The following is a 24,995-nucleotide window of genomic DNA, read 5'->3' on the forward strand; positions in this document are numbered from 1 at the left end:
GGGAGGCCCCACCGGCCACTGCCTGCCGGTCAGTGGCCTGGGCCTCCCTCTGCAGGGCAATCATGGGTGCTGGTAATAGTTTAGGTCCATTGAACCCACACTGGCTGGCCTGGTACCAGTCGATGTCATAATGTGGTCCTGGATGGTCATCCCACTGTTTGGCCATTCGGTCGATTTGCATATTACACTTTTATTATATAGGATATATGCCTGACTATAATAATTTAGCTAAATTATCATTGTTCCGAGTTGAAACAGACTGTTTCTTTACAGAATTAATTATCTCCTATAATCAGCGATTCCCTACTAATAGTCTAGTGTCATGTTTCATTCATGTGGTAAATGCCATCCAAAGTAATTTTTTTGAAAGCCACCTAAACTAGATAAACAGAGGTGTCATCACTGTTCTGCACTTAAGGAAAATTTAGTGAAAGAAAATCAGCAGATTTATTTTTATGCTTATGAAATTCTCTCACTTGCTTCAACAGAAACCAGTTTACCAAATAAAAGCCTTGCCCAATCTTAGTTATCTACAGTTTGGAATTCTGACTACTATTAAACATCATTTTCCACAAAATATCAAAGCATTACATGTAATAAGGATAAGTAGTTTCATGGCATCTAATGATGTTGTAAAAAATTTTTATGGAAAATTAGTTTAATTAAAAAGCAACACACTAGGCATTAACTCCTTGGAAGCAGAACCTGGTTTGTTTACTCACTATTGTACCACTGTAACTAGACCTGGCATTCATGATGTCCAAAATTTATTTTTTTCAAGTTTATTGAGATATAATTTACATAGAGTAAATACACCTTTTTTAGGCATATAGTTCTATACATTCGAACAAACTTATGTGGACATGTAAGCATACAACAACCAAGATAAAAAATACTTCCATCACCTCAAAAAATTCTCCTTTGTAATTATTCTTCCCCTTCCACTGAGCCCCATATAACTACTTTCCAGAATATAAAATAAATGGAATCATACAATCTACTATACATTTTTTTGTCAGGCTTGTTCCACTTAGCATCTACTGCTGGAGTATCAGTAGTTCATTATTATTGTCAAGTAATATCCTATTGCATGGATATACCATTATTTGTTTATCCATTCTCCACTTGAGGATACTGAGTTGTTCCTAGGTTTTGGCAATTATGAATAAAACTGCTATTGCTTCGAAACATGTCTTCAGTTCTTTTGGTTAAATATCTAGAGGGGAATTTCTGGGTCATATGCAATAATTATTTTTGAGTACCTGAATAATGTCCCAATATTTCAATTATAGCCAAACATACTGCCGCTTAAATACAGTTCTTTTTTTGTTTCTAAGTTCTCCTAAGGTGTTTAAATACTATATCCTAAATTAGGGCTGTGCAACTCTCATAGTCTGCTTCTTTATCTTAGAAGAATGGGAGGACAGATAGCTACTTTAAGATTTAAACAGTTATAGTTAAGGTTCATCACTCAAAGTTTCTTTGCTGGTATAACTCTCAAAAACTAGTGAATTTCTTACTTAGTTGGTTCCAATCAGTTTCATGTGCCATTAACACACCCACAACGCTTTCTAAGACTGTTTTTCTTTACCCTGAACACCTCCCCCACCTCTCCCTCTCTCTTCTTCTCCCCACTCCAATTTAAAAATGGGTGTTTTGAGGTTGTCAAGCTTCTATGGCGAGACTATACCTATAGTTAAATCTTTGCCCTGAGGCATTTTATCCAGTTAGAAAGTTTTACTAGGTACCATTTAATATGATCTTTGCCCTGAAGAACCCCTGGAAAAACGTTACCCATAGTTGTGAAAACCACACTTTTAGTCTAATTTTTACCTCAGGTTAGGCTATAATAGGCTTTTGTTCCTCAAAGATTTTCTAATTTTTCTCTCAATTTTTGAGGTCCAAAACAGCTTACTTTCAAAGCAAGGATAATCAAAGCAGTATAGTTCAACTAAAAAATGGGCAGAGGATCTGAACAAACATTTTCCAAAGAAGACATACAGATGGCCAATAGGTATATGAAAAGGTACTCAACATATTAATCCTAAAGGAAATGAAAATCAAAACCACAATGAGATAGCACTTCACAATTGTTAGAATGGTTATAAATGATGGTGAGGATGTGGAGAAAAGGGACTCTTGTGCATTGTTGGTTGGAATGCAAACTGGTGTAGCCACTATGGAAAACAGTATAGAGGTTCCTCCAAAAAACTGAAAAGAGAACTATCTTATGATCCAGCAATTTGACTTCTGGGTATTTATCTGAAGAAAACAAAAACACACCCAAAAAGATGTATGTTCACTGCCACATTATTTACAATAGCCCAGAAGTGGAAACAACCTGAATGTCCATTGACAGATGAATGAATAAAGAAACTGTGGTATTATTCTGTCATTAAGAAGACCCATTTGTCGTATCGTGGATGGACCTTGAGGCCATTACACTAAGTGAATAAGTTAGACATAAAAAGAAAAATATCATATGATCTCATGTATATGTGGAACTGAAAAAAACAAACAAACAAAAAACAACTCATAGATACAGAGAACAGATTGATAGTTGCCAGAGGCTGAGGACTGGGAGTAGATATGTGTGTGGGGGGGGGAATGGGTGAAGGGAATAAAAAGATACAAAATTTCAGTTATAAAATAAATAAGTCATGGGAATGTAATGCACAGCATGACTATTCTATCTAATAAAGAGGGACTATGCTAATTGACCCTCACACTGTCACAAAGATGGCAGCACCCACAGCCAATAAGGAGGGAATATGCTAGTTGACTGCCATGCCCTCAAAGATGGTGGCACTCAGTCCCCTTATCCCCATCGTGCACCTGTTTTCAGAGTCTCCCAGGCCTCTCAGCCCCCAGCTGCCCAGGGTCACCTGAGGCTCAGGTAACCAGGGCCAGCTGAAGCTTGTGCTGCCGGCAGTGGCAGCAACAGGTGTGATGGGGGCATTACCTTCCCCTGATCAACTCCCACCCAAGGGATCCTGGACTGTGAGAGGGCGCAGGCTAGGCTGAGTGACCCCTCTTCCAGTGCATGAATTTTCATGCAGTGGGCCTCTAGTAGTTAATAATATTGTAGTGTATTATTTGAAAGTTGCTAAGAAAGTAGATCTTCAAAGTTCTCATAACAAAAGAATTCTGTAGCCAGATATTATATATGATGGTTGTTAACTAGACTCATTATGATGACTACTTCACAATACATAAATATCAAATAATTGCTGTACACCTGAAACTAATAAGTTATATGTTGATTAGATCTTAAAAGTAAAAACAACCTTAAAGCAGTTACTCAGTTTTTAAAAAGGTGTTTAAGAATTTAAGTCACTTACCTTAAACCGTAATCACCATCATCTTCATACGATTTAATTTGTGTTGAAATAGGCTGAGATAGTACTTCTTGCTGATCTCTCTAGTTAAATGAGTAAAGATAAGTGACATAGGGGGAGAAATGAACTAAAATAGAATTTATTTAATTCCTTTTTCTATAAAACATTTCAGATTTGTCCACAGCTTCCACGAAAATTGAGGCACAGAATTCTAAAGAACATGGTATGAAAATAAGGTCTGTAACAATGGAGTTTCACCTTTCACCCATTCTGGGTTAAGCAAGTCAATTTTAAGGGGAAAATGTTAGTGTGTCAATGCCTTTATATGATCTTATCCGACTCATGCTCCCACACTACATTAGAATCTTCCATTTTGTGTAATATGCAAAGGAAATTATACTCACAAGAAATGAAAACATAAATCCATTAGATGGGTAGAAAAATTTGTTGCAAATAACAAAGAACTTCAATGTTAGGAATACCATGAAAAGGCTAAAAAAGAAGCACTAAGAGTAAAATCTTTGGGCAAAGATATATCAAGAAATAAAAGTGAGCAAACAAACATCTAATGTGACAAAAATTATATCTATCAGTTTCTGTGGGGGCAGGAATGCCCTTTCCTCTTTCCCACCCATTCCTTCCCAGTTTTCTACTCTACTCTTTTTTAAAATAAATAAATTACAAGTTCCTTATTAGAGGGCTCATGAAGCAGAACATAATGAATCCCTCATTCTACCATAACTTTGGATTTCTTTTTCAACCATTTTCTGGCTCTTCAGACACTGGCAAAACTAAAAGATGTAAAAAAAAACATTTCTTTTTAAATAAATATTTAGTTACAAATGCAACTAGCAAATATGCATCCATTATAAAAATATATTACCTGAAAAAAAATATATTCAATATATATATATATATAAATTAGGTTTCTTATTCTATTCTTAACAAATAATGATGGATATGTATAAGGCCTTAAAATAAAATATCACCTCTTCTTTCCTGACCTATCAACTCCAAAGTGGGGTTGAAGGTGGGGTTTAAAAGAAAGAATTATAATTAGAGTAAGAACTATAAGAAAAAAAGCTATTTTTAAAGCAGCCACTTTATTCCTCTAAGGCAGTGGTTGGCAAACTCATTAGTCAACAGAGCCAAATATCAACAGTACAACGATTGAAATTCTTTTGAGAGCCAATTTTTTTAAACTTAAACTTCTTCTAACTCCACTTCTTCAAAACAGACTCGCCCAGGCTGTGGTATGTTGTGGAAGAGCCACACTCAAGGGGCCAAAGAGCCACATGTGGCTCTCCAGCCGCAGTTTGCAGACCATGACTCTAAGGAATGCTACTACATAATGGGGATGCTGATGCATAAGGATGGATGCTTAAAGCAGGAATAACCAATTGGTACCCAGAATGGGGTAAAATATGCTTACTTTGTCTAGTGTTATAACCTCACTACAAACTATAAATCTGATATGGTGTATCCCTAAGAATATAAGTTAATCGCATCCTCAGAATTTAAGAAACAAATTACATCCGAATAAGAAGTAAATTACCATCTAATGATTGTTATTCTTTATCCAGCTTTTGCCCAGAGACAATTTTATTTCCTTCCTTACAGAATTACCAGTGTTAATTCTACATAGCTATTCTATTAATCTTAAAATAGTGGGGAAATTTATTAAATATTAATATTCTTATGATTGGTCATCTAAATGGAAAACACTTTCAGTGGCTTTTAGAAAATATATGCTTACAAAAATCACATGCATGCATATATATACACACCTACCTACCTATACATATATTCATGTTCAATTTGTCATAATTCATTGAACTTAAAATTTGGGTACTTTTTTATGCACGTTATAAATCAAATTAAAAAAAACAAACAAACAACTAGCACTTACATGGAATTACTACTAACATTTACTTACTATTGCTTCCTCAGCTTGTCGAACGAGATCAGCTGTTTTTGCCTCCAATTCTGCATTTAAACGCCTAAAAGCAGAAAATAATTTGTTAATTGGAATATATTGAAGATTCTAACAAAAATAAAAATAATTAAATTTCAGTAACTATACTTTAGCTAATCAACAAATTCCAAAACAAACATGACTTTTTATTCTAGAATTAACAAAATGACTAAACACTTATCTCCAACTCCCCATGATTCCCTTTTATGGTAGAAATTCAAACAGCGTAACTCTTGTCTTCTCTCTGGCCCTCACTTCAGGTGCAATGTCTTATTTTGAAAGAATAAACTGGTGGGTTCAACTCAATGCCACTCTTCATCATCTTGAGATGAACTCCAACTGGGGACAGAGGTGGGGCAGCGTAGGAGAGAAACCTACTTTGGCCTTCGGTGTTGCTGTGACAATTTTGTTCCTTTACTTTGTATTTTTCATCTATAGTATATACACAATTTTGCACTATGTTTTCCCATAACAAACAGAAGAAATATGTTTATATCTTTATAATTAGTGCCTTAAATGAATATGAAATACCTTAATAAGTTGAAGTTAACATAATGTATATATTAATCTATTCCTATTGTTAAAGTCCCTTTTATTTTCACTTTTAAAAAAGCTTGTTTGGCCCTAACCGGTTTGGCTCAATGGATAGAGCATTGGCTTGGGGACTGAAGGGTCCCGGGTTCGATTCCGATCAAGGGCATGTACCTTGGTTGTGGGCATATCCCCAGTAGAGGGTGTGCAAGAGGCAGCTGATCAATGACTCTCTCATCAATGTTTCTAACTCTCTATCTCTCTCCCTTCCTCTCTGTACAAAATCAATAAAAAATATAAATAAAAAAATAAAAAATCAATAAAATATATTAAAAAAAAAAAAAAAAAAAAAAGCTTGTTTGGCTCAGGCAAGGAAAACAAATGGGCACCAAAAATAAAGCAGCAACTAAAAGTGAGAGCAATGAACAAGGACAGAAGACAAAATAGCTTAATAGCTAAAAAATGTTGCACATGTGGGAGTCATGAAGAGCTGCACCTATTAAACCCAAACAACTACACTACCCCATAACCTTAGGTGAACAGAAATGAAACTATAGCCATTGGTGGAAAAGAATCTCTTGTGAGTAGTAAGAGCATACAGGAATGTGGTCCAAGTTTTTCTTACCAAGATGGTATAGAGACTCTATGCCAAAACTATAATAGAGAAAGTTGGCCTAGAACCCGTGAAAACTCTAAGCTAAATGCAAAACCATCTTTAGGGACATTTACTCATTGACAACTTAAAGAACTCTCTCAGAAAGTAAATCCTGCTAAAGATGACTTCAAAGATAACAATATTGCATAAAGAACCAAGTCACCAAGAGGAAAAATCAGCAAATACAAAAAACAAACAAACAAACAAACAAAAAAAAACAAAAAAAACAACTGTAAGAACTAAAGAAAATAAAACAATTAAATAAACATTTTTCTTTTTTTCAAAAAACACAAAGAATAGAAACCATCTGGCAAGAACTAGACATTACAAAAGAACACTGAATATGGAAAAGAACCAAACAGAAATTACAAAAATGAAAACACAGTGATTGAAATTAAAAACTCGTTGGATGACAGAATGCACTGAAGAGGGAATAAATGAACTAGAAGACAGATATGAGGAAATCACCTATAAGGAAGTACAGAGAAACAAAGATAATATAAAAGAGAGATTAACATTCACTAAAGACAGACTGCATGACAAAGATAGATTTATATCTACCTAATAGAAAGTGCAGAAGGAAATCCCAGAAAAGGAGGGAATGTCAATATTTGAAGAGATAATGCTGAGAATTTTCCAGAAGTGAAGAAATATGGATCTCAAGCAGAATTAAGAAAACAAATCCGCACCTGTATACATCATAGTGACACTGCAGAACTTCAAAGACCAAGAAAATATTCTTTAAACTGTGGAGTGGAAAAAATAGACCATCTAGAATTCTATGTTTAGCTAAACTGTCTTTGAACAATAAGTGCAAAGAAAGAAAATTTTCAGAAAAGAATGGAGAATTTAAGACTCAAATTTTCACAGAGACAAATAATGAAGGTTCTACACTTCAGGAAGAAGAAATTTGAACTTGAAAAAAATCATAACAAGAAATTAGAAAGCAATGATAAATCTAAATTAGTAAAGACTATAAAAATAACAGAGAGGGGTATTCAAACACAGAGGAAGGAAAGTATAATCCAATATCTAACTTAACAGGCAGGAAAAAAAAAATAAGTTAAGTCAGTCTAAGGTCTTTCCACACCAGTAAAAGAAAAGTGAAGACAATATAAACTCATTCAATACAACAGAAGTCATAAGAACTAAAGAAAAGGCATCGTAAATACAAAAAAACAAAATAAGATAGCCAAAACAACTTCAAGTTAATAAGCAAAATAAATTCACTTATTAGAAGGCAGAAATTATCAGACATGATATAAAAATACTAGTACTCTTAAAGTAAATGACATAAAAAGTTTGAATATAAAGGAATGAAAAGAGTTATGACAGACATGATGTACTATTGAAAGGAATAATTCATCTAGAGGATTTAATAATATATCCCCCAAACAAAAATGGACATGCTTATAAGAATAACTAGAGGCATATGACATTTGTGCATTCTGGGGGTGGTGGGTCCAGCCCGACCTGCACCTTTTCGCAGTCTGGGAGCCCTCGGAGGTTGTCTGACTGACAGCTTAACCACACTGGGACATCCTTGGACATCCTTAGCACTGCCATGGAGGCAGGTTCCTGCACTTGCCAGCGGTAAGCCCATCTTGTGGCAGAGTGATACTCCCTCTGTGGGAGCGAATTAACCACCAGAGAATAGCGACTGCATTGACCATCTGCCCTGTGGTGGTCAATGCACGTCATAGTGACCGGTCATTCTGCCGTTCAGTCTATTTACATATTGTCCTTTTATTATATAGGACTAGAGGCCCGATGCACAAAACTCATGCAAGAGTATGCCTTCCTTCCCCCATCTGCCGGCACCAGCTTCCCTCTGGCTGCTGGCAGGCACCCAGGACCTGGGCTTTGCTCTAGGTGCCAGCAGGCACCTGGCACCCAAGCTTCCCTCCAGCCCTGGCTTTGACTGGAAGGACATCCTCCCGAATGACATCTAGAATGACGTCCAGTCTAATTACCATATTAAGCTTTTATTATTACAGATTATTTTTCAATTATGATTTTAGTACATATCTAAGAAACCAATACAGCTAGTAGGAAAAAAAATGGTGATATAATATTATGGATACTTTATACCAAACAGCTGTTGCCCTTAAACACCTCCTCAGCCCCACCTGTATTTTCTGCCTTCCCAGCTCACCCAGATTAGGTTCTAATTGGTCAGTTTCTATGCCAGTCAGCATCAAAAGCTCTGCCTCCTAGGCAACCACTGGCTCCTCACAGTTCACCCAGATTTGGTTCTGACTGGTTGGTTTCTATGCCAGTCAGCATCTCCAGGCTTATCTCTGGGCCTGATCAGAGAGGCAGGGCTTATCAGCAGTCCCTGTCTATGCCGGAGAAAAAGAGAGGCACGGCTGCTGGCCAGGCCTGGGGAGGGCGGGGGTGGGGGTGGGGGTGGGGGGGAGGGGAGAGGGGTACGGGGGAGGGAGAGAGGTGCAAGGGCTAATCAACAGTTGCCATGCAGGCTACAGATCAGACCCTGCTTCTCTCTCCAGGCCTCTCTCCAGGTCTGATCCGTAGCCACCTCGGCAGTCAGTGTTGGGTCGCTGTGCCTTCAGAAGTGGCAGTCATTGCTGAGTCGCCGAACTGACTGCAGGACTGACTCCCAGCCAGTCGAGCCTTCAGTTGTTACAGACACCGGGTTTTTATATATTAGGATAATAGTAAAGGACACCCAAACACCCATGTGTAACTGGAAGTGTACCATATTTGTGGAAGGAAAGATTCAATAGCATAAAGATATCTGTTCCCTGCAAATCCTATCTAATAAAGAGGGAATATGCTAATTGACCATCATGCCCTCACAAAGATGGCAGTGCCCAAAGCCAATAAGGAGAGAATATGCTAATTGACTGCCACACCCTCAAAGATGGAGGCACCCACAGCCACAAGATGGTGGCACCTAGTCCCCTCAGTCCCCCAGCCACCCAGGGCCAGCCTGAAGCACAGGCAAACCTTGGATGGCAACTGCCCAGCTGCCCAGGACCGCCCAAGGCTCAAGTAACCAGGGCTGGCTAAGGCTTGTGCTGCCGGCCGTGGCAGCAGCAGAGATGTGATGGGGGCGTCACCTTCCCCTGATTGCTGGGTCACCTCCTGCCTCTGAGGGCTCCCGGACTGTGAGAGAGGGCAGGCTGGGCTAAGGGACCACCCCTCCAGGCATGGATTTTCATGCACCAGGCCTCTAGTTAATCTATAAATACAACATATATTATAATATATTGAGTTATAATGTTGAACACCTGAAATATACACTAAGTGGCCAGATTATTATGATCTCCGAATGCATAATAATGATCTCCGAATGCATAATAATCTGGCCACTCTGTGTGTGTGTGTGTGTGTGTGTGTGTGTGTGTGTGTATTAGTTAAATATCAATCAGGCTGGCATGGGAGTGGTTAGGGTGTGATCAGGATGGCAGACAGAAGCAGTTAGGGGCAATCAGGAAGGCAGGCAGGCGAGCAGTTGAGAGCTGGATTGTGAGAAAGATATCTGATTGCCCATTGAGGGGTCCCAGATTGGAGAGGGTGCAGGCTGGGCTGAGGGATGCCCCCCACTACCCCATGCACGAATTCCGTGCACCAGGCCTCTAGTATACATAGGCCCGGTGTATGAAATTCGTGCATGGGTGGGTTCCAGCCAGCCTGGCCAGGAGGAGGGGACATGGGCAGGTGGCCAGCCTGCCTTCAGGTTAAACTCTTGTTTGAGGAGAAAATTTGTATATTAGCCTTTTATTATATAGGATATACACTGAGTGGCCAGATTATTATGTGTTCAGAGAATATATATATATATATATATATATATATATATATATATAAAATGTTGTATACTAATTTTACCACAAAAATAATAAAATAATAAAATAAATAAAATAAAATAATGGCCAGTTTACTTTTCTCCGTGGTGCAGAAGTGACCTACAAACTTTAGTCAGAACTTGGGAACTACTCTGTTGAAACGTCTCAGATTTGCAACTGCAGAGTACAGGTAACAGACCTGGGCATTTTTTAACAAAAAACAACTTTTGCTAAAACAGAACAGTCTGCCTTTAAGTTGGACCATATCCCTAATGACAGCCAGAGCCAGGTGCAAACATACCCTTAAATAAACAAATGACTTGATCTAATCAAATTAGGTATTTAGTGCTATCTGGTGTATAGTGATGAAATTAACTGAATTGTATATGGACAACAGGTCAGTTGCTTAAGTACACTCTGAAACTGGAATAACAGGCCCATTCCATCAAATAGACAGGGATGATTATGTTCCTACATGCTTTATGGCAAATGGTATGTGTTTTGTTCATCTAAAGAGGGTACATGCCAGTTTTAACTTTAAATATGCTTTGTACAAACTACAGGGTAACTGTTTAAGAATTGTCAAAATGTGTTCCAAATTTTAAATCAAATTAGTTACTTAAAAAAGAAAGTGAATTGTTAAAATATAATATTTGTTGATGTTTTAAGGGTATATTAGTATACAATGGTAAATAAAAACATGGTCTCAGACCTTGTGGATCTCATCACCCAGCAGAGGAAAGACAAAAAGTAAACTAAGAAATGAATTTATGGGAACACAAAGAAAAATTAATAAGACAATAAAAAAAAAAGGGAAGAATAGAGGTGCCTACTTAGCCTAGTCAAGGAAGACCAGCCACTCTGAGCCTTATGGGTAGGAAACACGTATGACTGTCCTCGAGGGAAAAGCTGAGGAACTAGGAGGCCAGTTAGGCTGAATGAAGTGTGGTAGGCAAACAAGAGGCTGGCGTCCGATCTGACAGAGCTTTCCAAGTGCAACATGAAATCACTGCAAAACTATAGGGACGGGAATGACACAATCAAATTAAAAGATTGTTCTTGGCATCTGTGTGAGAGCTGGGGAATGAAGAGAGAAATCGCCTGAGAATGAAAACACATGTTATCAGGATCATTTGTCATTACAGTTCATCGGATAAAGAAATGAAATCCTCCCAGATCCACCAAATGTGGACAAGAAAATTCCAAATGCCCCCGAGAAACAGGCTTTCCACTTAGAAACCAAGCCTAAAAGACATTTACATACGTAAACTCTTAGGAAACTGGAATTAAATGGAATTCCTTAAACTATAAATTCGTGGCACTGGCTATCGTCTAGCGCAGTGGTCGGCAAACTCATTAGGCAACAGAGCCAAATATCAAGAGTACAACTATTGAAGTTTCTTTGGGAGCCAATTTTTTTAAACGTAAACTTCTTCTAACTCCACTTCTTCAAAACAGACTCGCCCAGGCTGTGGTATTTTGTGGAAGAGCCACACTCAAGGGGGCCAAGGAGCCGCATATGGTTCTGGAGCCGCAGTTTGCCGACCACGGGTCTAGCAGTACCGTCTCATGGACGAAGGTGTTTGCCTGGATTACAATTTCACTCCCTTCCAACGCCGTTATTGGACGCGGGCGAACTCAAGTTCAAAAGATGGAAGAGAATGCGGGGCAGTGAGTGAGCTGTCCCAGCGCTCCATCACCAGCCAGAGTCCTGGAAGCGGCCTCCCTGAGGTGAAAGGAAGAAGGCAACGCTGAACCGCCACGTTTCTTACTTATATTCCTCTTCCTTGGCGAGCAGGTCCCGCCGCGGCGTCGCAGGTGTCTGACCGCGGGGCGGGAGTGGAGTCCCGGTCCGTCTCTGGAAAACAGACCGAGAGGTGGTTCAGACCCAGAGTTAGAAGAGGTTCGGCGTCCGCTAGCCCGCCCCGAGCCTGTACGCGACCCCGGAGCCTGGGGCTGAACGGACCCTCACGCCGCCGCCGCCGCGGCTTCGCCCTGCCATCTTCCGCGGCCACGACGCCGTTGCCGAGGCAACAGAGTCACTTCCCGCGAGAGTTGCCTCCTCTCGGGCATCCTCGCGCCGAGGGCGCCGACGCCGCGAGGGCGGGGCGGGCCGGGCCGGGCCTGGACCTCTGTGTCCCTCGGCCCGGGACCCGCTACACGTTCGCGCCGCCTGGGAACCTAAGAGGCCAACGTGCTGTTTGACACAGAAACTGTTACGTTGGCCCGGAAGGGCTTCACCCGAAGGAGGCAGGTGCATTTCTAATTCTCAGTCGAAGCCAGATGAGAGTCAAGCCCCTACTCTCTTGTGCTTTTCCCCAAGTTAGTGGCCAATCCGACCTCCCCCTGTTTGGTTTTAAATGAACTCTGCAGAGGAATTCCAAGTTCTCAGTGCTCACCGTTACCCAGGGCTTGCGCCAGAGCTCCAACTCTCCAGGTGGTAGGCCTCAGGTGATGTCTTGGATGTGCTGCTCAGTAGCCATTGAGCAAAACCTTCTGTTAACTCGAGAACTTCATCTGTAAAACGGGAGTAAAAATAGTGCCCTTTCACTGAATTGTGCTTATGACTGGGCCTGGAAAACAGTAAAGATTCCAAAATTCCAATCTGGGGGAAATAAACTCACACTTAGGATCATTTAATCTTCAGCGAGGGTGCTAAGACCATTCAATGGCAGGGGTGTGTGTGTGTGTGTGTGTGTGTGTGTGTGTGATTATAGTCTTTTCAACAAATGGTACTAGGATAAGTGGATGTCCACCTCTAAAAGAATGAAGTTGGGTTCTTATCTCATACATTAACAAAAATTAACTCAAAATGGATCAAAGGCCTAACCTTAAGAGCCAAAACTATGAAGCTCTTCAAAGAAAACACGAGTAAAATGTCACCACCTTGAATTGGATAATGATTTATTCACCATGACACACACAAAAAAGACAAACACAAGTAAAAAAAGAAAAATTAATAGAATAGACAGCATCGAAATTAAAAATATTTTTATTTTAAAGGATACCATAAGTAAAGTGAAAAGACAGACCACAGAAGGGGAGGAAAAATTTGCAAATCTTTTATTTGATAAGAGACTTGTGTCTAAATATATAAAAACATACTAAAACTCAAAAATAAAAAAAGTAAACCAAGTAAATGGGCAAGGATCCTGAATGGGCATTATTTTTTTTTTTTGGGGGGGGGGGCATTATTTCAAAGAAGGTATACAAATAGCCAAAAACACATGAAAAAATTGCTCAATACTGTGAGTCTTCAAGGAAATCAAAATCACAGTAAAATACCACTTCCCACACACACTAGGATGACTATATAAGTGCCAAAAAGACAGATCATAACAAGTGTTGGGGAAAATATGGATAAATTCAAACCTTCATATACTGTTGGCTAGAATATAAAATTGTGCAGCTACTGTGTAAAACAGTCTGGTAATTTCTTGAAAGTTTTCACAAAGAGTTACAACATGATCCAGCAACCCACCCCTAGGTATATGCTTAAGAAAAATGAAAATTGCCCAGCTGGCATGGCTCAGTGGTTGAGCATCAATCTATGAACTAGGAGGTCACAGTTTGATTCCCAGTCAGGGCATATGCCCGGGTTGTGGGCTCCATCCCCAATGTGGGGTGTGCAGGAGGCAGCCAATCAATGATTATCTCTCATTATTGATCTCTCTCTCTCTCTCTCTCTCTCTCTCTCTCTCTCTGTCTCTCTCTCTCTCTCTTTTTCTCTCAGGTTGCCAGTTCCATTCCTGGTCAGGGCACATGCCCAGTTGCCTCTCCAGAAGGGGGCATGTAGGGGGCAGCTGATCAAAGTTATCTTCTCACACTCACATCGATATTTCTCTGGCTTTCCCTTTCTCTTCTCTCTCTGAAAACATCAACATAAAACATCTTTTAAAACCTCAAAACATATCTGCTGAAATGGAAACATTCAATGGATGGATTGACTGGCAGATTTGACACAGATAATTTGTAAACTATAAACTAAGAAAATTATCCAGAATAAACAAAATGATAAGAATGTTAAAAATATGAAATGCCAAACAATTATAAAAGTTAAACTTAAAAGATCTGGCATATAAATAATCATATTTCAAGGAGAGATTTTAAGAAATAAGAAGCAATATTTCACAAGTTAAATGCTTAGAATTTTACAGAATTTAGAAAAAATATGAATGCACAGATTCAAGAAGCACAAAATATCACAAGAAGGATATATTTAAAAAGCTATTCTGAGACTTGCCATAAAATTCAAAACACCCCCCCAAAAAATGTTTAAAGCAGCCAGAGAGAAAAAACACAGACAACCTACAACAAAACAGATTAAAAGTAGATGCTTTAATAGCAACCATGGAAGCTAGACAACAGTAATATAATAACATCCCAGGATAGTAAACCCCATTATAATGAAAATTTGGATCCAGCATTATCCTATAAAATAAAAGGCTAATATGCAAATCAACTAAACAGCAGAATGACTGGTTGTTATGGTATGCACTGACCACCAGGGAGCAGATGCTCAATGCAGGAGCTGCCCCCTGGTGGTCAGCGTGCTGATCAGCCAGAAGTCCTGAGCCAGGCTCATGGCTGTGAGCGCAGCAGTAGTGGTGGGAGCCTCTCCCATCTCTGGGCAGTGCTAAGGATGTCACCCTGTGCAGGTCAAGCTGAGGGACCCCCCAGTGCACACAAATTTCCTGCAACAGAACTCTAGTAATTAATCACAAATAATCATTAGTGATTGGCTGCCTTCTATCTGGTCCTCATTTCAAATTGGATGGGATACACTTTTATCTCTGAATGGAGGACATGGAGGAAAGGGTAAGGCTGAGTGAGGAAAAATTAAGCACCCTATGTCAGGAAATAGGGAGGCAGATGGTGAGTCCCTTATTGCCAGTATTTTTCCAGCCCTATCTCCTTTGATTAGACTGATTAAATGGGCTCCAGCTTAATTAGATTACTATAAATGATTCCACTGTTCTGGAAGTTCTAGCCCGTGAGACAGGATCCAGAATTGGCACCAGATGACATTTACTTTGAAGCAGACAGCCACTACCAAGTGGTGCCAAACCACAACCAGGATGAGCAAAGACTTTAATTATAGAGTCAGACCACTAGAACAATCAGCTAGACACACTCAGCTGACTCATTTCTTTAATTTTCTAAATAAGCCCACTATTCTCTTTGCACAATTGAAATTTTTCATCTTAATCTTATAATGAGGGGATTTTATTGTATCTTCAAAGTGATTAAAGAAAATAATTTCAGTCTAGAACTGTGCACTCACTCATTAATTCTATATTGCAAGAGTGAAGGTGAAATAAAGATACTTTCAGATACATATAACCTACAAAACTTAGCACCCATATGCTTATACTAAAGGAACTTCTAAAAGATGTACTTTAGGAAGAAATAAAATAATGCCAAAGAAACACTTTGAGATGACAGAAGAATGGTGAACAAATAAAATAGTAAACCTGTATGTAGGTTTAAATAAATCAATTTTCTAAAATTCCTACTAATAATAATGTCTACTTTGTGAGGTTTTTTTTTTTTTTTAAAGGATTGGAGCTCTAGCTGGTTTTGCTCAGTGGATAGAGCATCGGCCTGTGGACTGAAGGGTCCTGGGTTTGATTCTAATCAAGGGCATATACTCGGGCTGAGTTTCAATCCCCAATGGGAAGAGGGGGAGGGTGTGTGCAGAAGGCAGCCAATCAATGATTCCATCTCATCATTGATGTTTCTATCTCTCCCTCTCCCATCCTCTCTGAAATCAATAAAAAAGTTTTTTTGTTTTTGTTTTTTTAAAGGATTGGATTCTCATCAAACTGGGACTAGAAGAGAACTTATTCAACCTGATAAAAAATATCTCAAAAACCTACATCTAACATATTTAATAATAATAAATCAAGTGATTTCCCCCTAATATAAGGAAAAAGACAGGGATTTCCTTTCTCACTATTCCTAATCATAATCATACTGAAAAACTGAACATTTTATCCTGTGCAATAGGTAATCAATCAATTGATTTTGGAAAGAAGGAAATAAAATGGTCTCTATTCACAGATGACATGATTACCTATTTGGAATCTACCAAAAATATCAATGGGACTATTTAGTGAATTTAGCACACAAAAAAATTTTTTTTTAAAGCTCAATGTACAAAAATTAATTGTAGTTCTAAATACTAGCAATGAACAATTGGAAATTTAAAATCCAGTACTATTTACAATAGCACCAAAAGCACATACCAAACTATGTGCAAAATCTGTATACTGAAAACAGCAAACACTGATGAAAGGATACAAAGAAGACCAAATAAATGGAAAGATATTCTATATTCATGGACTAGGAGACTATATTGTGAAGATGTGTATTCCCTCCAAACAACATCCCAGCATGATTTTTGTAAAAATTAACAAGCTGATTCTAAAATTAATATGGAATGACAAAGGAACTGGGCTAGCCAAAGCAATTTTAAGAAAGAAGAGCAATGTTGCAGGACTCACAATACTTGATTTTAAGGCTACAGTAATCAAGACAGTATAGTATTGATAAAAAATGTAGATACATGGATAAATGGAAGAGAAGAGAGTCCAGAAGTAGACCCACACATTTTTTAAAAGGTGCAAAAACATTTAATGGAGCCAAAACATAGCCTTTTAAATAAATATTGCTGGAACAATTATAAATCCATATGAATTTAACCTTTATTCATACTTCACACCATATAAAAACCAATTTGGAAGTATCTAATCAAGTTAGACATATATTTACCATACAACACAGCAACCTAGGTAATTACCCATGACAAATGAAAACATGTCAAACTCAAAATATACTATTTGATTCCATTAATATTAAATTCTGCAAAAGTCAAACTCTAGTGACTGAAAGCAGATTGGTGGTTGCCTGAAATTGGAGGAAGAAGGAAGGCCTTGAATGGAAAGGGCCACAAGGAACTTTTTTAAAAATATGTTTTTATTGATTTTTAGATAGAGAGGAAGGGAGATGGAGAGAGAGAAAGATAGAAATATCCATCAGAGAGACACATCCATCAGCTGCCTAATGCACACACACCCTGGTGGGGATCAAGCCTACAACCCAGACATGCGCCCTGACCGGGATTTGAACCTGGGACCCCTTGGTCCATGGGATGACACTCAGTCCACTGAGCCACACCACCTGGCCCACCAGGAACTTTTAGTTGTTGGAAATGTTCTATGTTTTTGATTGATATTTAGACATGAGCATATCTAAATACCAAAACTCATTAAACTATACACTTAATATAGGTGAGTTTCATTGTAAGTTATTCCTCATTAAAGCTGGGAGAAAATAAATGGGTTAAACTATCCCTAAAAGTACCTCATGTTCAGTTTCACTTGTTTGAATCACTTTGCATCTAAGAGACATATATCTCCATCCCTCTCCATGCAGCATTTTCTCTTGTACCATCAAGTGTTGGTTGTACAACACTTACTAAGAATGCTCTACAATTTTCTCCAGAATTTACTTTCATACTTCTGACATCCATTCTGCAAATTTTGATATGAATGTTCATAGCTTCTATAAATGCCTTCTGACTTCAGATATCTTTTTTTTTTAAACCACATACATGTTATTTTCAAAACTTGAATGTCAAGAGCAAAACTCTGGCTGTTAATAACAACAATGCCAATGCAAAACAACAAAATGAGAAATCAGAATTATGGACATATTATTATTTTTAGCTACTAAATGAGTCTCTTTTGTTGCTGGTGTAGATTTACTCAGAGCCTTTGGATTTGCTGCACAAGACTTTGCAGAAGACTGGAAGCTAACAGATGCTAGCATGAGCAGGAACATGATTGAAGTAGCTTCCATTTCAGTCTTTAATTTCTTCAGATGACTCCATGTTGGCACCTCAGTCCCTTGCGAAGCCTTCAGTTTGACTTCAGATATTTTAAATTGTGAAGAAAAACAAGGACATCTTTAATATTGAAATGTGCTAGAAGCAAATAAATTTTAAATACTGGCAAAATGAAACCTTTTATCACAATACAATAATCTATCTCCGATAATGAATTCTGGTTTGCCAGTTTTATCTGATTTGTAACTATAACTAACGTGGGATTTTTTAATTCATTGCCCTTGTCTATCTTTTCCCCATCTCTTTACTTTTGGAGATCAGCCCTGCTTTGACAATTCAAGGGTTCTAAAGAGTCCATTTTGGTGTCCAGCTGAGTCCACAATGCTTGGTGGGAGGGAGGGGATAGAACCTCACAGAACAGCAGCAGGAGCTTTAAGGTAAGATGTGTTTGTAAGTACCAGAGAGACAGCTCTGAAGGATACTGCAGAAGTGAGTAATGTCCACTGTAAACATACTGTATTGTGAAAGCAAGCAACATCTGAGTATTAATGTAAGAATGATTCCTATCTCTGATCCCAACTGACATAACTCAGGATAAAAACGTGTGAAGTATAGAAATGCGTTTAAAGGCCAGGCCGGATACCACTAAAATTTTATCCTTGGTTATCTATCCCAAATGATGTTTAAAATCTGTATGTCCTAATCCACTGCAAAGAACACATGTTACTTTTGTAATACTCAGAATGCTAAAAACAAGCCAACATGACGCTACCTGTCTCAAACACAACGGAAATGTTAGGCAACAGGCAGCCTGAGGAAAGGCCTCTGGATTTCCTGCTGGCCTCCCAAAGGGGATGTACGGTAAAGAAGAAGAAATGGAAGCCATGTTACAAGGGAATGCGTGGAAGTCAACTACCACAACGATATGTTTGAGGCGTTGGGTGCCAAAGTATGGTTGCGTATTTCTTTTGCCTGAGTCCATATCCAAAAGTCTGAGGCTGAGGCCTGACCCACTAAACTGCTGCATGTTAGTTTCTCTAAGTGTCACTTTAGATTTTCACCACATTATCTCTTTTTGTTAGATTTTTTCCCCCCAATAAGTCATTTAAAATGACAATTTTAATCATGGCTGCTAATCTCTTTTAACAATTATTTGATTCCTTTTACATGAATGTAACTTTAAAAGAAACTGTTATTCCCAACTCAGGAAGCTGTTAAGTTGTTATTTTCAAAAGTGCTTCTTTTTGTACTGGTATGATTTTATATTTCCCCAAATAGTTTTACAGAGAGATCAGAAATTAAGTTGTTATTTTCATTTATTTATTTTTTTAAACCTAAAAATATCCAAAGCTAAACATTTCTTTGAGGCATCTGTGGGAAGTAACTATTTATTTTTCACCATGGCTGTCATGAAGGGGAACAGCCAGAACCAAAAACAACAGTATATGCATTAGTATAATTAAACCAGAAAAATGCAAACAATATAATAAGTCAGATGTACATTAAAATGTATAAAGTAGTTGTGAGTGGATAAAAAGAAAACAAGGCCAGTCCAGTCAGGACAATAGGAGAAGGATTATGAAACCAACTTAATTTATCTCTTGGTATAAGTTTAGTTGAAAAACTTTAAATTTATTTTCAGCTTCAGTTATCGAAGAACTTTGTAACAAATTCATATAGAGAAAGTTTTCAGTTTCTCTTCACCTATAAAAAGCTACTGTTATTAAAATATGGGTTATCTCTTCAATAATTTTTATAAATGTTACAGATGCCTAAGTAAAACCCATATTTTTACTGAAATAACTTACTTTAGAATTATTACCAGAAAAAAAAATTTAAGTTTTAAGAAGCAGACTAGTCCAATGGTACAGAAAATTCAACTTCCTATAAGTCATGCTGAATACATAAAATGAATAATCAGGAAAAAAAATTTTCCATCTCGCTGCTGTCCCTAAACATGTTTATACAATCTATTTTGGGAAGGAGGGATGATTTCTGGATGTTCTTCTTCAACAGACTGACAATTGGCAGCAAACAGCGAGACACATCCACCCCCCTTATTCTTTGCTATGTGTTTTTCAGCAGCTGTTCCCTACCTTCAAACATTGTGTAATTAATGTCAGGTGAGGTCAGGCAAGAGCGTGTTAAATCCTTCCTGATCAGAAACAGGGTATTAGCTGTAATTATTCAAAAATCTCCTATCTATGACAATGTTTATGGGCAATCATTATTAGATCTGTTGGCAAAGCTGCATCATACTTGGATCTGTCATCCCCCAAATGACAAAGGTCTCCTCAAGTCCTGCCTTGATAATACCAATTTTCTGGTGCTTTTCAGATAATCCTTGCCTACCAACTAAATGGCTAATAGAACCAACTATAGCCCACAGGTTTGTCTCAGTGGATAGAACGTTGGCCTGAGGACTGAAAGGTCCCAGGTTCGATTCCAGTCAAGGGCATGTATTTTGGTTTTGGGCACATCCCCAGTAGGAGGTGTGCCAGAGGCAGCTGATCGATGTTTCTTTCTCTTCGATGTTTCTAACTCTCTATCCCTCTCTCTTTCTCTCTGTAAAAAAATCAATAAAATATATTTTTAAATAAATAAATAAACTATAAATCAAGTCATGGCTGACACACATGTCTGACAGTGCCTTTTTTTCTTTTTTAATAAGGAAGAACTCTGTGAAAGTAATGGTTTTGATTACTTCTACTGCAAGTGGAAATTGCACAGTCAAAACTAGTTTTTCATCATTGAGTTCTACAAATATTTGAACATTTTTATATAAATCTATATACAAACAGAATCTCAGGCAATACCCCAGACCTGCTGAATTAGAATCTGCATTTTTAACAAGGTCCTTAGGAGATATGTATGCATGTTAAAGTTTGAGGAGCACTGCTCTGGGCTTTTAAGATTGCAAGGAACATTCTCATGTTATTTCAATTAATGAGCATCTATTGTTGATATACAGATGGCCAATCAGCAGAAGAAAAGAAAATTGTTTCAATAACCATACAGCCAGTCAATGGAGAACAGGGGTATCATTATGGCAACAATATAACTCTCACAATCTATGCAATCTTCTATTTTTATCTTACCAACAATAGTGAGCTTGCATTGCTCCCAATTCTAGTGCTCTGCTTCTCAGTATCTATCTTCATTGCTACTCTTCCTGTCTGTCAATAACATTGAAACAACCTTTTCACAGAGGTGTCTCATTCAAACTCTATAAAAGAAACCTCTATTGGTATTGGCCAGTATTGGGCATCAGGACACCACTCTTAGCCAAAGCTCTCATGATAGGCTCATCCACCTGCATCAGGTGGTTTGTTACCTTTGGGTCTAATCCACTGTAGTTACTGTGTTGAGACTCTATAAACCCAAGCATGGCCAGCTGTGCATAAGGGCTGCTTCTGGTCTATTTGTTCAGAGCAAGGCTGTTAGCAGGCCAAGTACCCAAATATTATGCCCTATATCACAAGGATCCAAATATTTGTTCATCAGTTTTACATAAGAGTAGGGAAGAGCTTACTTTATGTGGTTTAGATAATGAGCTGAGTTGGAGAGATGATGGAGAGGAGAAAATGATTCAAAGATAGTTACAAATGTATTTTCCAAGCACTCATATAGAATAAAGTTATGAAACAAAGCTAAATCTTTATAAACTGACTGAATATCTTATTTTACAGTTTGGGTGGAGTAACTAGAATTTTTTCAGAAAAGCCTATGTTTTTAATGTTAAAGCAATATACTTCTTTTTTACAAATTAAATTTAATTTTTTCTATCACCTTTTATCCCTTCTATGTCCTCTACCCACTTCACACATCCCCCTCCAAACCCACAATCACCACACTTTTGTTCATGAGTTCTTTCTCTTTATATTTTTCTTTTTCTTTTTGCTCAATCCCTCCACACACCCCACCACCACACTCCATCCCCCACCCCCAGGGCTGTCTGCCTGCTTGCTCTCTATGAGTCTGTTTCTATTTTGTAAAGCAACGTACTTGTGATGTGACAAATATACTTGCCACTTTCCAGTAACCTGATACAAAGCATCACGTGGTAAGAACACTGAAAACAGAGACAATAAACAAGACTAGAAGGACTATCACCACTGCATTGCCAAAGGAAGAATGAATTATTTAAATAGGTTTATACTAATGAAAGACACAAGACAAAGCTTGAACTAGAAATGCAGCAATTAACCTTTGGGTGTGTCTTTAACACCTCATCACTCAACACTTTCCAACTCACTCCTGCCTGGGATTCCCTTTAAACCTGCACATGCTAACTTCCTGAAAATAAAGTTGATTGCCCCAAGTATTGAAGTTGCATGTTTTTTATTTTATTTTATCTTTATTGTTGAAAGTATTGCAGTCCCACCCAGCCCCCCATTGACCCTTTCCATCCGATTCCCCAGGCTTTTACCACACTATTATGTGTCAATGTACTATGCATATCTTCTATGTATATAAAAGCCAAGTAACCTGAATGACCATCACTGCAGCTAGACAACAGGCTGGGGCAGGGGCAAGGCCAGCCGGCCAGCCTCCCACAGCCCCCCTCCTGACTGACTTGGCCCTGATGGCCCCAATTGGTGTGGGCTGGCCAGACCCCACCAGTGCACGAATTCGTGCACCAGGCCTCTGTATGCATATACAATAAGTTCATTGATTAATCTCTTTCTGCACCTGCCCCCTCTCCTTCCCTCTGACATGCATCAGTCTATTGCATACTTTAAGATCTCTGGATCTATTTTGTTTCTTAGTTTATTTTGTTCATTTGATTCCACATATAAATGGGATCATGTGATACTTGTCTCTGATTGGCTTATTTCCTTTAGCATAGTGCTCTCTAAGTCCCTCCATGCTATCTCAAAGGGCAAGAGACCCTTCTTTTCTACTGCTTCATAGTATTCCATGGTGTAAATGTACCACAGCTTTTTTTATCCACTCCTCTACAAATGGGCACTTGGGCTGTTTCCAAATCTTCGCTATTATAAACAGTGCTGCTGTGAACATAGGGGTACATATATTCTTTAAGATTGGTATTTCAGGCTTCTTAGGATATACTCCTAGAAGTGGGATCACTGGGTCAAATAGCAGTTCCATGTTTAATTTTTTGAAGAAACTCCACACTGGAGTTTCCATTGTGGTTTACCAGTCTGCATTCTCACCAACAGTGTACTACTAAGGTTTCTTTTTTCTTCACATCTTCACCAGCATTTGTTGTTTGTTCATTTATTGATGGTAGCCATTCTAGCAGATGTGAGGTGATACCTCGTTGTTGTTTTAATTTGTATCTCTAATACTTAGTAACTTTGAGCCATTTCATATGTCTTTGGCCATTTGTACTTTAGATTCAATGCAATCCCTAATAAAATACAAAAGCACATTTCACAGATCAAGAACAAATATTCCAAAAATTCATAGGGAACCATAAAAAGACCCTGAATAGCCACAGCAATCTTGAGAAAGAAGAACAATGTTGGAGGGATCACAAGCCACTATAATCAAAACAGCCTGATACTGGCACAAGAACAGGCAGATAGATCACAGAACACAGAAGTCAAGCCAAACCATTATGCTCAATATTTGACAACAAAGGCAAGAGCATACAAAGAGTGAAGACAGTATCTTCAATAAATGGTTTTGGGAAAATTGGACAGGTACATGCAAAAAAGAAAGAAAGATAGAAAAGAAAAGAAACTAGACCACCAATGAACATCATACATAAGAACAAACTCAAAGACTTACATGTAAGTAATGAAACCATAAAAATACTAGAAGAAAACATTAGCAGCAAAATATCAGACACTTCATGTAGCAGAGTTTTCAAGAGATACATAGCCTAGCTAAGGCAAACAAAGGAAGAAATAAACAAATGGAACTACATCAAACTAAAAAGCTTCTGCACAGGAAAAGAAACCAGCATCAAAAGGAAAAGGGAACCCACTGTATGGGATAACATATTTGCCAATGATATATCTGATAAGGGGTTCATTTCCAAAAGAAAGACAAACAACCCAATTAAAAAAATGGAAAGAGGATCTGAATAGACTCTTCTCCAATGAAGTTGCCTCTTGTTCAATCTTGTTCACTTCAGAATAGCTTTATGCTGTTTACAGCAATGACTTCAGACCAAGAGGTTCAGTCTGTACTTCTTACGCATCATCCTCTCCTACTCAGCTAGGTACTAAGGAAGACGTCAATAGTATCAAAGTGCCTTGTTAACAAAGTTACATACTGAGACTAAAAGAAACCAAAAGGAAGCATTTTGTATGCCTGGTACTTTAGTTGAAATACTATTTTGAATGAAAGAAACACACGATGCTAAAAAAAATATCAGTTCTTTTTTTCACACATAGGATATTAGTAACCAAAGCTTTGTGACTACATTTAAAATGATTTCATGAAACCAGAAACATTTTTTTAAAACTTCATTGTTGAAATCCCATTTCTGCCCCTGTCCCCAGAAACCAGGAACTTTTTGAGCTCAATATTTGGCAACTGCTAAGTCTGATTGTTTAAGACATTTGACGAAACTAGAGTTGATAACCTCTAGCTAGGCCTAATTTTTGTCTAATTTTTTTTTTCTTTTTTGCCTAGCTAGAGACCTAAAGATCTGTCAAGGGTTATCCTGCTGTCCCTTCATTCTTCTCCATTCAAAACAAAATATTACACAATATGCAGATACCACCACTCTGACTGCAATCCAACTTTTGTGCACTTTTACTCCCCTGCTTGTGACAATTTTTTTTTATGTTCAATTGGAACTACACCCTGACATTTTGGGGGCAAGTCCAGACTCTTTTGCCTACAATCAGGTATCTTC

The 24,995-nt window shown here is 38.2% G+C and overlaps 1 protein-coding gene across 1 annotated transcript in view; it reads right to left on the reverse strand.

The window, feature by feature from the left end:
* TEX9 (testis expressed 9) overlaps positions 1 to 12,576 on the reverse strand; it is a 32,893-nt gene extending 20,317 nt beyond the window's left edge. The window contains exons 1-4 of the mRNA XM_036421682.2: positions 12,278 to 12,576; positions 12,084 to 12,169; positions 5,275 to 5,338; positions 3,342 to 3,421 (exon numbers count right to left, since the gene is read on the reverse strand). Coding sequence (XP_036277575.1) covers positions 3,342 to 3,421; positions 5,275 to 5,338; positions 12,084 to 12,169; positions 12,278 to 12,571 — 524 coding nt within the window. The 5' untranslated portion in view covers positions 12,572 to 12,576. The remainder of the gene's footprint in view (positions 1 to 3,341; positions 3,422 to 5,274; positions 5,339 to 12,083; positions 12,170 to 12,277) is intronic.
* Positions 12,577 to 24,995: the final 12,419 nt, after the last annotated feature.

Source organism: Pipistrellus kuhlii, unplaced genomic scaffold, assembly GCF_014108245.1.
Source record: "Pipistrellus kuhlii isolate mPipKuh1 unplaced genomic scaffold, mPipKuh1.p scaffold_m20_p_1, whole genome shotgun sequence".
Taxonomy (NCBI): Eukaryota; Metazoa; Chordata; class Mammalia; order Chiroptera; family Vespertilionidae; genus Pipistrellus; species Pipistrellus kuhlii.